At 36.2% G+C, this 16602-nt stretch overlaps 1 protein-coding gene across 1 annotated transcript in view; it reads left to right on the top strand.

Annotated features, from left to right (window-relative positions):
• AKAP6 (A kinase (PRKA) anchor protein 6) overlaps nucleotides 1-16602 on the top strand; it is a 239706-nt gene that overhangs the window by 83488 nt on the left and 139616 nt on the right. Inside the window, 2 exon segments of the mRNA XM_009319363.1 lie at nucleotides 10937-11033; nucleotides 12311-12474. Of these exon segments, the coding sequence (XP_009317638.1) occupies nucleotides 10937-11033; nucleotides 12311-12474 (261 nt within the window).

Consider the following 16602-nt stretch of genomic DNA (forward strand, 5'->3'; position numbering starts at 1 on the left):
ACCTGGAATGTTTCCAGGGATGGGGCATCCACCACCTCTCTGGGCAACCTGTGCCAGGGTTGCACCACCCTCAGCGTAAACAATTGCTTCCTTCTATCTAGTCTAAATCTACCCCCCTTTAGTTTAAAGCCCTTCCCCCTTGTCCTGTCACAACAGGCCCTGCTAAAAAGTTTGCCGCCATCTGTCTTGTAAGCCCCCTTTAAGTACTGATAGGCTGCAAGAAGGTCTCCCCAGAGCCTTCTCTTCTCTAGGCTGAACACCCCCAACTCTCTCAGCCTTTCTTCATAGGAGAGGTGTTCCATCCCCCTGATCATTTTTGTGGCCCTCCTCTGGACCCGCTCCAACAGGTCCGTGTCTTTCTTATGCTGAGGGCTCCAGAGCTGGACGCAGTACTCCAGGTGGGGTCTCACCAGAGCAGAGTAGAGGGGCAGAACCACCTCCCTCGACCTGCTGGCCATGCTTCTTTTGATGCAGCCCAGGATACGGTTGGCCTTCTGGGCTGCGAGCACACATTGCCGTCTCATGTCCAGCTTTTCATCCACCAGTACCCCCAAGTTCTTCTCGGCAGGGCTGCTCTCAATGTTTCACTTTATTCTCATTGTAACTGTGGATATAAGATATTCTTTGAAAAAATGGCAGCCGGTGGTTTCTTGTTTTTCCAGATAGCACAAGGAGGAATTGTTTGTCACTCATGGAAAGAATGGAGGAGGATGGTCTCCTTGAAAATAATTAGTTGTTCACACCAGGGTTATTTGTTTGTTGTTTTTTTTAGGCAAAAATATGTTCTGTTTAGTTGCAACTGGAATAGCAAATATTGTTCTGTGGAAAGTACAAGCAGCTAGGATTGCATGGAGTCATTGTAGTACAACGTGTTGTTTAGATATGCTAAATGATCATTTCCAGGAATTAAAATTTCTTGGTTTTCTTTTCTAATAAATTGATCCCTGTCTGTAATTTTTACTTCAATTTAGTCGCAAGTTTTGTGCCACATTAAAGTACTTTTTAGCCCAGAATTGCTCCATTATATTAACCTTCTCAGTCACCGTGATGACTGTACATGCTACAGTCTTAAAAATATAAAGAAAGTATCACTAATGTTTCAAAACAAATTATACAAGTTGATTCACACTGGCATTTACTTCTCTTCTGCATGGGAAGCTTAGATGTCATCTCCATTCCAAAACCAAATTCTTCTTAAGATATGGGAGTTTTGAGAGTTTTATTATCTAAAGAGAAATGAAATAAGAATTTTCCTGTGATGAGTATAAATGTTTCTGGCCACATCGTGGCTCAGCGCTTTCTTAGCTGTAAACAGCAAATGCTTTCACAAAGAAAATAGACTGTATTTTCACATTTAAGAAATTGTATTGGTGAAGTAATGATGCTTCCGTGATATCTCATGATAACTGATCGTCTGTTTGTAACAAGTCTGCTATGTCTGAAAAAAAAAAAATCATTCTCATCTCCCTGGAAAATCTCATTTTCTGAAAAATGTCAGTTTAGAGAAGTATTAAATACCTGTTCTCTCTGAAAATAAGGTTAAATACACATGCCTTGGGCTAATCTACTGGCTGTCTTTGTGGTAGCGGTGGTAACAGTAATTTTATTAAAGGTATTAAAGCCTCTGAAATGGCTAAGTTATGTACTGTGCTTTTGCTATATGAGCATTTCCAATGTCCATGGCAGCCAATTTAGATTTTTTCCTCAAAATACACAATAGTATCTGCAGGATGATGGTGCTAAAGAGTCTGAGCACCATGAGTGGACTAATCTCTTGCTTCTCTAAGGACTTTGGTTTGAATCTGTTCAGCCTATTGTTAGTTTGAATTTCTGAATTTTATGCTGTTATCTTGAAAGGCATTTTGGGTATGCATGGGATCCTGAACGTATGTCCTTTTATATAGGAAGCAGTCTGCAGAACATACTAATCAGAGATATAGACTAAACCCATCAGATTTCAAATAACAGGCAAATAAAAGGACTTAATAGGAAGTGAGACATCAACCTTAAACAAAGGGAATGCATGTATGTTGTCAGTTGTGACTATTATTCAGCTTTTAAAATCTGTAAACCAAATAACCTCTATGTAAGTTTTTCTGTTTCTTCAGTTAAAGTGCCCGAGAACATCAAAAGGAACTGTTGCTGTCATTTAATACATTTGGCTGTACCTGTGTTATAGTCTGGAGCCAGAGAGTGTACGGTTGCGGGCAGTGGGAGAAATAGAGGTTTCTAAACTGTTTGGACTGTTCTTTTGAACTTCAGTGACTTTTTTGGTAACTAAATAAGAGAAAAATCATGTATATAAGAGAAAATCCAGGTATATATCCTGCTAACCACAGTACTGTTGTCCTGACCAATACAGAAATACTGCACTTGATCTAAAATTATTTCCCATAAGGTCACACAAAGAAGAAGAAATGACACGTATCTTTTCTTTGTAAGGAGAAGGAGTGGGCCATGTTTATGCTCCCAGCTTCACAGAAGTAGGAGATCTGTTGTGATGGAGATCTGTTATTACTATGTGTGTTTTTAATGAAGGAAGGGACTGTCCATTTACTGTCCCCCCATACTGTTGCTACCAGCTATTACCACACAGTCCCACTCAGGAGGTTTATTTTGTGCAAGCCTGTAGCATAAGCAATAATTTCTTAATAATTGTCCCAGAGACTGAATGGCTTGAATACTGTTAAGAGTACTACTTTTTTCTAAACCCGTCTTCCAAATCTGTGGATACCTAACCTTGTGTAGGTACTTTGTACAGCTGTGAAGAAAAAAAGGATATTGCATTTACTTTGTTTTTTGATTGGTTCAAACCTTCCCAGGACTCCTTTTCTTCTCTTTGCTGCCACCCCAGATTTGCACAATTGTGCATAGGAAGGGAATAGGACCCCATAATAAAAGTTAGCACTGTTGGGCCTGCCTGTAACGTATTAGTTGTTAACTAGCTCCACAGGAGGCTGTCCCAGCTTTTCTGGTTCTGAGAACCGCAGCTATCTCTGGACAGAGGAGGCATTAAACCAGAGGCAAAGCATATTAGGATGTCATCCTAAAGTAGCTCTGCTCTTTCTACTGAAGGGGAAGGGGAAAATTGTAATGTCCAAAATCTAAACTCTATCACTTGTGAGGATTTTGAAGTCTTTTGATCTAAGTGTGTGGAAATATAGTGTACGAACAGGTTTGATCTATGTCTCAAGAACTGTATTGCTCTGTTGTTGTTTTTTTAATTCACCATGTCTGAGGTTTAAAAAAATAGAATTTTATTTTCACCAATATCCAGGATGCTTTTAAGCTAATGTTTATTCCTTTGGAGGACAGCGCAATGAGATCCTTAAAACACAGTGTTCTTTTACATGCAAGAATATAGAGGGTGGTATATTCCTCTGAGTGTGTATTAAATACCTGATGTAGTTTTCTTAGAAAACAAGGCCAAATGCTGTCATAGAGCACATTAAAATCCAGATTGTTCAGACTTTGGGAAATTTTTACATTCATTTGCACTTGTGGGTGAAGCTGAACAAGGCAGGGTAACTTGATTTGGCAGTGTTACAAATTTTCATCCTCTCTCAAGTCTCACCACCCAAAACCGTAAAATTCTTGGGTGCTGAGCTATCCCAAAACACAGATACTGTAAGTTTGAGCGGTGAAAGTTAGGGATTCCACTGGGTCCATTGTGTGCCTGGCCTGCAGAAGAAATTGTTTGCATGCAGGGGATTCAGTGCCTATAATAATATAATGAAATCAAACTGCCATTATAAAATGTTTTGAACTAACTTGATCAGGAAATTTCAGTGAAAAAGTATTTTATGTAAGTTCTGACTTAGAAGCTTTATAGCAATTGCAGAATAATCACTCTTTGAATGACAACTTGGTCATGCTCTTTACACTAATTTATCATTGTAACAACTTTTGAAACACCTTTAAAAATTTGATATGAAATTAATGTTTATTTTATTAATAAATTGCATAACGCTTATGTAGGTACTCTGTTAATTGTAATTTTTATGTTTATTAAAATGTATGCTATTGCCTGAAATTTTAGTATGCTGCTATGACTAATGTAGATGTAGTCTGTAATTTGTTTTTGAAAGTGAAATGAAATTTATTTTTTAAAAAACTCTGAGATTGGAAATCATTAAAAGAATCTAATGCCAGGATCTCAAAGGAAAGCACACTTTCAGCAACATTTAAACTCTATTTGCTTTTACTTACCTGCCAAGAGCTATGGTGCACTCCCATGGGTTCTGTGCTATGTCTCTCAGAGGCATAATATCATTCCCACTTTAAGTACTAGAAGTAATACAATTGCTGTCTGTGTTTTGGTGTTTGCAATGCCAAAGCTTTCAGTAGAAATATAGAAAATTCAGGGCATGAATGGAGGTCTTGATTGGTAAATGGTTTTTTTTGCATCTCCTATGATATTTTTTGTTTTTCCATTTCTTAATTCTACAGATGAATTGGGTTAATAGTTTGGGATCTCAGTTTATTAGATATATTTTGCAAAGAAGGCATTTTAGTTCACCTTTAAATTGCATAAAACCTTATGTCTGTACATATATAAAAAGCATATTACATCTCCCTCATATTCCCCTGAAATTTTAATAGAACTAAAATCCTTCAAGGATTGTTCTAAAACTACATAGTGTTATTTAGTGCCAGTGAGTGCTTTTTGGTCTTTAAGTTAGTAAATTTATATTTAAATAATATATATGTATATGTTTTTTCTCCCTTAATAACTCCATATTTGCCAAGGCTGCTATGCCCCATGAATTTATCTTTGGGTTGGAAAGCTCTTTTCTCTTGGTTGGCTTTTTTCTGCATGTGGTAGGACAATACAACTTAGGCATATTTTGATGAAATAGCTTTCGGGTGTGGTGGGTCTCCAGGTGGAAGAAGTGTACCTAGAAACAAGTAAGATCAGTCAGACAAATGTCATCTTGGTAGAAAAAGGAGTCAGAAGACTGTGACTTTCAGATCAAGTGAAAGGTGGAGAAGGTAAAATCATTCCCGAGGTTGCTATAATTATCTCATTACTAAACATTTTGAACTCAGAATGTTCAGTTAATATTATGTTTAAAAGAATGATAAACTTACACAAAGAAATTGTCTGAGCAGTCAAATCATCTTACATCTGATCTACATCTACAGTGGCACAATGCCAGCATGAGGTGATGATTATGGGATTTCAGTAGTGAGGTTCCCAGGTCAGTTTTATGTCAATTTTAAAGGCATTTTAGATTATAATCTGATATGTGAATCGACATAGACATTGGTATTGTTATTTTGCCCGTTTTTAGTTGCCTACAGATGCCAGTGGAACGAATTACCACCAGAGAAACCCAAGAAATTATTGTCTTTTAAAGCTTTCTCATTGTTGCTGGGGGTAGAAGACCACATCTTCTTTCCACTAGCTATTCAATCTTAAAAAATATCTACCAGCTCCCATTGGTTACAGAAGGAAATAATGCGTGGTTCATCTAAGGAAAATGATGGTCATATTGTATTAGGCATTAGATACTTGCTTAGCAGTTGGTAATAATTGGCCCCTTGGCCATCATTGCTATAGGGAGGGTATGTTCTCAGTCTTGGGGAGAGAAGAAAAAGACTCTTAGTGGGTGCTGCAGCTTCAGAGGAGAATCCACCATGTTCTTCTTAAAAGCCAAAGGTAGAATCCCTGCTATCGTGGTAAAAATCAACCTTGACTATGGAGCTGCATAAAGCATTTCCATAGTGCTTGTGTTCTGTTTAACAGGTGGACTGTCACTCAGCTAGAAATACAACTTAAAAGAAAAGAAGAAAATAAAAAATTCTTTATCGTCACCTGGGTTTTATGGAAAACGTGAACAAAGGAGACATTGACTGGAACTATTTCACATGTAACATTTAATTCCCAGGAAAACATATCCTAGTGACTTCTAATACTAAGTAGGCTTTATATCCCTGATGAATAATGTGAGGCTTTCCTAAGTAAGATATTTCCCAATTGTTAAAAGGTCAAATAGTTTGATGATATATTTGTAGATGTAATGTGTGAAATGCACTATTCCATAGAAGATAGGATCTTTTTCCATGTACAAATTGCATATGAATATCCATTTTATATAACCATTGACCAATTAATTATGTATTTAGTATTATGTCATTAGAATGCTAAATATGTGACCATTTCCATGTTAGTGTAAGGGCAGCTTACATGGTAGTTATTTTCTTGATTTACTGAATGTCATTGGTAAGTAATGTTCAGGAGTATGAAAATACCACTACATTATTACATGGCTTATTAGGTTATTAACTCAAATACATACATACTAGGCAGTGATCAAACAGAGACTTTCTGTGTGGTCAGAACTCCTCAAGAAGAAAAAAAGAAAAAAAAAAAAAAGAAAAAAAGTAGTCAGTAGACAGCTACCTTTCCATAACCAAAAGTTGAATTCAGTACTTGATATCTCGGTATTTTGTCATAGCAAGCTATTGGGAGGTAACTGTGCCAGGACCAATACAGTTGCAAAAGTAACTGTATATTAATATAAGAATAAATTTTCAGGAGCTGTTTTAAGTCATATTCCCTTTAAGACAAACGAAATGTGGTAATTTAGAAAAAAAAAAAAGAAAACATTTCAACATTTTTTTTCCTGGAGATTATTGGTATATAGCATATATTTAATAAATAAGTGTCACACATTTGTTGCTCTGTTTTCTTAGAACTTTACTGTGTGTTGAAACTGTCTCCCTATCCAAAACATAACATTGCTGATAATATTTGTGGGAGTTTGATTATCCTCCCAGGATTGTCTTAGTCAAAGAATGCCATTTCTTTTCTAGCAGAAACTGTTCCCATCACTCTAAATTTCACAATTGAATTATATCTGTCACAGTAAGTGTTATAATTGAAAGTGCTATGTTCTTAGCCAAAATATACATTCAACTGTACCTAAATATAGAAGTCCATGTTTTAGTAATATTGTGGTTTTCTAAAAAATGTAAATGACTATTAGGAAATTTTAAATTAAGCTTTCTGCTTCAAATTCTAAAATCATAGGTCACTTAGATAATTTTAATTGTCTGTACCATTGCTCTAAAAAATAAATGCCCTAGAAACAGTGATATTTTTCTCAAAGGTGTTTAAACACATGAAAAATGAACCTCAAGAAAATTGGGTCTCAGGGGCACCCCAGTACACCACACATGCTAATAGTATGATTGACTGAGAAAATTAAAATATTTCTTTTAACACAGTATCTTAATCTGACAATAGGTGTAAACTGCTGTGTCATTTAAACTAATCTATATTTATGTATACATTGTAGGTTCACATGATACCTGGTTGCTTATGTGTGTTTCAGAGACACAAAGTACACTGGAAATAATTAGTTGGACACATCATGGCTTAAAAAAACCCACATGCTTATACAAAGTCTGTGTGCCTCTGGAAACAAAAATATTTAATTGTTGACTGTCCTTGCTGCAGATATGAATAGGTCAAGACCCAGCTCGTGTTTTACCAAATTACACGGATTTGCTAAGAACAGAAGGTTGCAAAACAGTGAAAGATTGCATATCAGAGCTCGATATGTACATACTGTAGGATAACTACTCAATAGAAGTTTCCTAAATTTAAGTAGCTACAGCCATAAAATAAATCCTCAGAGGAACTTCAAATAATTTTTTTTTTCAAGTAATTTTTCTCATCCCCAGTTGTACAGACAAATAAGCTGAGAGGGAGAGATTCTTATATGCTGGAAAAGCGCTCTCTTATTTTTAGTGTGCTCGGAGCCCGGTATAGATCAGGAGGTGCTGCTTTGTTCCCCATGGAGGTTCTGCAGTATTGTTGTCCGATGGATCCATCAGTTTCCTAAAAGTCAGGGGACAGCTTCATCTGGTGAAGGCTGAGCTCCTTTGCCCCATGCAGTCAATAGAAGTAGCACTCCTGGGGCTTTGTACTTACACTTTTGGAGTCTTTATTCCTGTTTATCTACAGTTCTGTAGCTTTAATAGAACTGCATGGTTCCTGCCTCGCTTCTCCTCCCTTGCTAAATAACAACAGTTGATATTTATATATAGGTGCATGGTGACTGGGAAAAGCGCAGAGAACTTCATAAGGAAATTTTGCTTATTGCAGCTTGTAAACTACATTATATACACTAGTGCTAGGGATGACATTAATGTGTTGTTTAAAAAGCTGCTGTCAGGCCAACGCACATGCATTTTCCATAATGTATATGTGCTCATGTGTGATATTTAGACTGCTCCATAGCTGCAAATGTGTCTGGAAACACGGCTTTGATTAATTGACTTCCCCCCTCTTCTCCTTTCCTCTCTTCAGATGCGAAGGCTCCATTCATTATCGGGAAAGATCAGAGGAGGGGAGCAGAGTACCTGGGTCACATGCTGTTAGAGTTACAATTTTCCAAATGCCATAAGTAAACAGTAGGGAATGGGGAAATATCCAGGATGGGAGAGGACCTCTGTGTTTGAAGGTCCTCCTCCATTCCAAGTATTTGGTCTGATTTTATCTTTAGCTGTGCAGATTTGCATCTCTCCATTGTATATACATGTAATACTTGCTACATCTTCAACTCTGTCTGCCCTTTTCACGTGTCACATTTTCAGCCCCGCAGGTATGAGGAACCACGAGCACTGATGCACTGATTGAGGGCTATTCTTTCCAGTGTTCCTTGTCCATTTGTTCCTTTTTCTTAGGAAATTACCACCCGTAAGAAATTATATATACATATATAGTTCTAAAGCCAGAACTCATACTTCACTACATCAATTGGCAATTTCCTTTGCTTCTGTTTGTATTTATACTTACATGAATGGTTCCCTCCTTTTGATGCCTCTGTACTGATAAGAGTTTATTTCTGCTAAATTTCATGTATGTTCACGGTATTTGTGCCACGCATAATTTATCCATAAAATCAGAATTTTGCACAAGGAGAATATTGCTAGTCAAAACCCAAAAGTTTGGCCCCATCTTTATTCATCATATTTTGCTTCTTCAGTTTAACATTATTACTGGTTAATAGGTGCACCTGAAAATCAAGCTGTATTGTAGTATCTGGTGCGCTATGTTAAATGAATCTTTTCTAGGACAGCAAGTCTCTTTTTTTTTTCCTAATGAAAAAGAATACCTCATCTTTTCCAATTTTCCTATCAAACACATCCACATCATCTCGAGACACTGCCACATCCAGCTGCATCTATACTCAACTTCAATTATATGAAATTACACAACCTACTCTCAGGTCCTTTAGGTTCTCTTTTGCTGTGTGAGGCACACGCGTAGTGCATTTCCTGTGAAGTGCATGATTACAAACTATTCAGTACAAGCCTGTTTTAAGTAAACAGTAAATTAAATATTGTCAGTGCTTGTTCAGACACGCTCTTATGAAGGAAAAAGAACTTCTAGATTTGGGTTCATAAACTCAGATTTAAGAAAGGGCCAGACATAAACCAGGCATCCTTTTTCCTTTTTAACTTCTCTTGGCTGACCCAGTTGTTCAACAGCTGGTACAAAACAATATATTCAGATGCCCATACAAGGAAAATTGGGCTAGACAGAACGCTGAAGGTAGCAAAATTCCTGTTTATTGCTCTTTATTTGAATGGAGAATTCTCAAAAACATTCTGTCACTAACTGTCAGGTACACTGCTGCCTGAAAGACTGTTGAGAGTCTGTCTGAGCAATATGCCTCTTTCAACCATGACAAATACAGTAAAAGAACATCATTTTATTACAGTTCTGGCAGTATTATTTTCTGCTACACCAATCAGCCTGACTACGGGAGTTAGGAAAGAAAGGAAATGGTTGCTTCCCTAAGAAATGAGGGCTTTTGAGTATTTTGTGATGTCTGCTCCTTCAGTACTAGCATGGTCACTAGTATTTGGAGAAGTATAAATAAGTTTTATAAAAACCAGAAGCTACAAATGCGCACTTGCAAAGTCTCCTTTTACGTCTGCCAGCTAACTCATTCCCAAGAGAAGGCAAAACTCTTTTCTTCCAAGGGGTCAAATATTGTTTTCATTCATTCCGTAGACATTTCAAAGAGAACAAGAGTTGCATGTGTGTGTGTGTTCAGGGCTGCACATGATTTATGATTAAATACAGCAAGTACGCCTTTCTTTATTGTATTTTGTTTCTCTTTCTTACACGCAAGTATGAGTGAGAAGCTCTGGCAAATAATTCACAAATTCATCCCATTTATCAGGGGTGTATGAAATGGCATAACATATAGTAGATCATGTTTCCAGTTCCTCTCTCCATTACTAGATTTTAATGCAATTTGTAAAAATAAAAAATAAAGTAAAAAGAAGCAAAATATTTTAATCACTGTTAAAGCAGAGATCCTTTGTAAACTAGTAAAAATATTAGTGCAAAAAAGGATGGAAAATACTTGCTTTGCAAATTAAGAATGCAGAGATCTAAAGCAGTCTGATTTGTTCTTTGAACACGGATATGAGAGTTAACTCAGAAACACAATATTAATAGATTTGTATAAGTGCACATAAGGCCAATATATTCAATGCTGTAATTTTTTTATGGTTTCATAAATAGTGCTATCACCAACATTTCAATCTGAAATCTGAAAAAAACAGAGCTCATATGTGGTGGCATAAATTTAGTGTATTTTATAGAACACTGTTACTCCAGATATAGCCTACGGGTTGTGACTTTTCATAAAACCTAATGAATTTCTAGATTTGTCAGCTGTTTCAACACAGATGCACTTTGCTGATCTAATGGAAACATTTTGAGCCCAGATCCAAAATATCAATAGCTTTTAGTATCACAAATTAGTTTGGCTATTGGGTAAATAGGGATGTGGTTCTTGATAAAAAGCAGCAAGTAATTTTGTACGTGTGTTTTATGATAACTGCCTCTCCAATGACTGATACTGATTTTTTTTCTCTCTTTTTTTTTTCTTTTCTTTTTTTGCAGAGTTTTAAGTTGAATGTAGATAGCCACTGTGCTTTAAAAGAAGCAGTGGTAGAAGAAGGACGTCAACTTCTTGAACTTATTGTATCTCACAAATCAGGTAAATCCTTCTGAAATATTGCGAGTCTTTATGTCTCCAGACTATTAAAGAATGAAGAAGCATTGCTGTAAATTACTGCATATATTCACTTCCTTATGTATTATTAATATTTACATTATCAGATTGACCTTCAAGATTTATAAATGTTTCATATACTGCATACAATGCAGTGATACTTATAAAATGAAATACTGCCTGCAAATAGTCTGTTCATTTTATTTTGGTCTTGCTGCTCAGCTGAGTTTCAATTGAAATCACATCACTGAAAACTTCACACTGACACATTCTTTGATGTAGGTGCCATGGAAATAACATTAAGATAATGAATTAGGATTTCAAATATATATATATATGTATTTTTACATATTCTGCATGGGTAATTGCATTGGTAAAGCTTTATTTTGCCACTTAAACTAATTCTTACATCGATTTTAATATATTTATGAGGACTAGATTAAAATTAAAAATACCTTTTTTCTTTGGTTAGGCTTGTCTTTTTCTGCAGAGGCCTTAAATCGAAAGGAGGGGGAGAGATATACTGATTTCCCTTTCCCTATCCCCACCACCCCCTATATTTTTAGATGTTTGCGTGACTTGTATGATAATAGGTTTTAATCAGCATATACTGCTACGGAATGCCATCTTAATTTTGGCCTACTTAGCATCCTTTTCATCCAGGTTGAAGTTATCCTTTGGTCTACTGATTTCTGATCATGTTATACATTGTGCCTCAATAGTTTCACAGCATCAGACAGATCTGTGTAATGTGAAAGCTATAGGAAATTAGTAACTTCTATGTATGGTTCCAAAAAGGTATAGAAGCCATAGCAGAGAAGAGTAGTGCATGTCATCATATACTTAGAAAATGGTAATGTGTAAACTACAGAAAATATTTACAGGAGTTGGAGGTCAGAAAAATGTATTTGGAAGATTATGAAATGTTTCGAGATAAAGACTAGATATTAGAGGGTGAGATTACCATAGTGTTCCCTACTGCATAGAAATCACAGTTTATGTGGGATTTTCCTTTTCTTGAACTTGTCAGCTGAAACATAATCAAAATTTACCATGATGGCTAAAAGAAATGTTTTCACCCTATAGCATCGTTTTGCAGCATGAACAATAGTAATGCTTGGTTTTATTGCTGAGAAAATACATTAACATTCTTGTTGCATTTATTCTTTTAAATATCCTGCTAATTCTTTGAATAAAGAATAATATTTAAAGATGCAGTTGCGTTTACAGCTTTTACTTTTTTCCCTTTCATTTTGGAGAAGGACTGAAGGACATGCTGCAGATGATTGCAAGTCAATGGAAGGAACTACAGAGGCAAATCAAACGGCAACACAGCTGGATTCTTAGGGCTCTGGATATCATCAAAGCAGAGATACTGGCTACTGATGTGTCTGCAGAGAATGAGGAAGGGACTGGGAGCCCTAAGGTAAGTGGCTTGAAGTTTGCCTTATTTCCTCTTATTTCCGTCTTCTTTTGAACTAGGCACCACTGAAGTTTTCTTTCCACCCTAAGGCTTTTCATTTCTACTGGGTAAACTTTTTTTTTTTAATAAACAAAATGAAATGCCTTACTCTGAAACAATAAAAAAATCTTAGAACTTTCAAGTTTTCCAGGAAGACCTGTCTCATCGTGTGTAGAGGGGCATGAGGGGGAACATAAAACATTTAGTAAACAAAACATAAAGCATCTTTAACATGAATAATCAGAATGGTTTTAAATTGTTTTGTTGCAACTATAAATCACTATAATCAGTGCAATCACTCAGCTCTGACATCCATTAGCCGCTTGGTTACAGCAAATTAACAAAGAAGAGAGAAAGTGATTCATTATCTCATTCCTGTTAATGACTATCAGATGCATTGCTTAATTAGGGGATGGCCATTGTAGTGGGAAGAAGGTCATATGCCTTTTCACAAATCTTTTTGCTCTGAGTTTAAGTCCTCCATAATAGTGCATGTGTTGAACACAACAAGTACTCTAAGAATAAGGTATCGACACCTATCATCATTTTGTGGATATTAATTATTAAAGAGGGCTATAGTACTCACCAGTTGCCAAACTTAATATTTGTAAGAGCATTTTAAATACAAAACATGCTTATTCAAATTGGTGCAAGCAGTGTAGGGACACTACACACAACAGAAACTTCTGGCGTAGGGTCCGTGACCTTTCATTACCATCAGTAGTAAGCAAAGGTGGTTGGGGGAGGGTGCGCTGGAAAGTGTTGATTTTTCCAATGCATTCTAAGCAAAGAATATGCAGCAGAGCAATCCAATAACTCTTAACATCTTGGCATGCAGCAGGCTGAAATTTATAGAAAAATTCAAGATTCCTGTTTCTAGAAATAACAGAGGTTGTGCTGTGTAGATTTTCAGATTCTGATGCCAGACAATTCTTTGCATTGATACTCAGTGCTTCCTAGAGAGTAGTTTGTAGAGTGACTCTTGGCTAGGATTACATGAAATGTTCTGGTGTTTTCTTACCATAATTCTACATGGCAAGAATGATCTTAGAGGTGGTGGAGGAAGAGCCAAGGATAACAATGAAACAAAAATACAGGAAAGACCTATATGCAGGAGACACAATTTGAACTGATATCCCTCATCACTTGCATGGTGGAAAATGCTCCTGTGCCACATAGCTCTTACTTTAGGAAGTAGGTGGTGGAGCAACACTTGGCTTCATAGTTAGGTCTGTTAAAGTAAACAGACTAGCTCAAAGTTAAGTTTCTACCCTGCCAATAATACGACCCTATAACTGAACAGCTTGACTCATCCATGGCCAAAAGTCTAACTGCTTAGTCAAAATTATCACATAAAAAATGTTCTAAAATCCAGCTTGGTTTTGCTATGAAAATTATGGAATCCCTAGCTTGGAATAATTATATTCAAATATTTGCTTGAAAAGGGAGAAATGGAGGCATAGTTTATGTTGCCGTAAATTTTTCATATAGATAGGTGGTAGCTCCTTGCCCTGTACTTTTTATCATAGAGATAGGAACCTGAAGCAGTGGGGTTTTTGTGCCTACAGTTAAATAAAAACACAAGTAGACAAAAGAATGACCAAACAAAAAGTATTTTCAGGTTATTTCGTTCATTAAATCACATTCCTATATGATTCTTGTAAGTATGGGCAATAGTGCAGTCAAATACCATGTACTTCTTCATGCCAAAAGATTAACTAAAATTAAAATGTAGTTGGTAATATAACTGTAGATTTCAGTTTGCATTTATTTCAAAAGCCAAAAGGAACCTGAGAAGTATAATAGGAAATCTAAAGATTATATCTAGAGGGTGTTTTACTTTTTGCCTTGTTTGAGAAACTACAGGAACAGTGTTGGTGTTAGAAATCTGTAAAGAAATAGGAAAAGGAGGAATTTCAAAGACCCTAGGAAACTTTTCCCTTAGGACTTTTTAAATGTGTTTTCATAGCGCTATGGCATCTTTTATGGAAGGGAGTGAGGGACATTCTGTACTCTAGAAATACATTGTCAACATTTGTATTCAAGAATTCAGATTTTGCTTATGCAATTTTTCATTTTATTGTATGTAAGTTTCATAGTGGTTTATATTGATTGCTATAGAAGACTTAAGGGATTTTAAATACTTCTGATGCCTAAGCTCTTCTACTGTATTGCATTCTCTGTACAATCTTAGAAAAACAATGAGATCTCTTCTTCAAGTATTTACTAAAACTGTTATTCTGCCTTTTTTATAAATAAACAAATAATGACTGTATTCAGCTTAAAATGGAGGGTATAAGGTTTTGCCTTCTTACCCTATTGAGAAGTACCTTTAAAAATAAATCTCAGAATTGCCATGATACATTCCAACAAGTACCGATCTAACATTATGAGTAGTAAACATGACGTATGACACAGCTGACTTTCTTTCAGAATCTTAAGACACTTAGCTGACAGTAGGGGTTTTCTCCTGATGGAAATAGTAAGTAATATTCTAAAATATCTGGAAAATAGGAGGAATGTTTGTGTGCATCTTGTGTTTTTTCACCTTCTGGAGATGTCTGAGACCACTTGTTTTGTAACTGATCTCTTTATAATTGGGCCACTTCTCCATCAGGGTAGGCCTACTGGAACAGTATTGCTTTTGATAAACAGTAAAGAGCGGTATTGAAAAATAACATGATGTACTTTCTTATCTAATGGCTGTGAGTGTTACTGCCTGAATATTACCCTGATCTATTTAACTCATAGTTTGGTGGGAAAGTTCATTGCTTTCTGAAGAGCTTGTAAGTTAATCATGTAACTAATGTCCTTGAAAAGTACACAAATCTTAATAGCATTTGCCCCTAGTAGACATTCTCCTTCATTCAAAATTGTATGGAACAGTATTCTTAGGGTCAGTTGTAAGTTCTACTCCCAGCATGCATTTGGACAGTTAGTTCATGACTATAATTTTTGGATCTGGATATTTTTGTTCTGCAAGTAACATTGTAACAAAAAACATCTTCAGGAAGGATTTGAGAGATGAAACCATAATTTTACACACCATTTTAGAGTGGATGAATAAAAGGAAACAGAAAGTTGTTTTAGAATAAGTGTAGTAACAGAAGCTGGTATCAGTAAAAGAACAGCCTGAATACGGAAAATGGAATGGGACTGACTTATAGTGAGTCTTAATTGTAGAAACAAGAAATACAGATAAATGGCATCTACTGAAGGGTATCAAAGATGTGATCTTGACAACTGGGCAGAAAGGCTTTGTTGAAAGTACTGTACCAGGCTCTGAGAATTAGTTGGAAAATGTTACGTGAAAATTTTAGTATAGATAGAAAGAAAAATAGAATTTTAGTGCCTTTTAGTACCTTTTTGGTACAGGGTTTTTTATTGACAAAACCTGTGCCTTGCCAAGAAAGTGGTCTTCAAAGTGGTTTATCACACTTTGAAGCGAAATTTTCTTCAGATAAGCCGAAGCTTTCAAAAACCCATGCAAAGCCAAAGTAGCCATGTACTCTTCTATGTACGGATGTTTCCTTTAAGTTTCTAAATGAATGCAGTCTTAAATTGATACATTGCATACAGAATAATATTCACAGAATACCTTCTCTTCATCATAAAATTGCTAAGATTCTTTTGTCTTGTATTTTGTATCTATCCTAAAGGGATTATGTAGTCGAACAAGTTCTTGCTTAGTTAAAATGCTTTAACTGAGCAAGTAATTTTGGGGTGAAAGATTGTAAGTTTCCAAGTTTGTAAAATTTGAATTTTAGGGTCGTTAGACCAGGGCCTTTTTTACAAACACAGCCACAAGCAAACTGAACCTTAAAACCTTCCTTTGGTCAGCTCTTTTACAAGGGCTTTCTCCCCACCACATCCTGAGAGAGGCAGGTGTCAGAACTATTGTTCGTCTTCCAGAGGAAGAATGTTACATGCCAGCTGGCTGTTGATAAGGATTTACACAGCTGAGATCTTTCAGGAAACACTGTAAATCAAATCATGTCCTTGGTAGCCTCATCTTGTTGTGCCTCTGTGAGCCTGTTGTAGACTGTGCTGGTGGTACAGCACCTGTTGTAGACTGGGCTGCTTCACAGGGAA

The sequence above is a fragment of the Pygoscelis adeliae genome, unplaced genomic scaffold (assembly GCF_000699105.1).
Source record: "Pygoscelis adeliae isolate BGI_AS28 unplaced genomic scaffold, ASM69910v1 Scaffold71, whole genome shotgun sequence".
NCBI lineage: Eukaryota > Metazoa > Chordata > Aves > Sphenisciformes > Spheniscidae > Pygoscelis > Pygoscelis adeliae.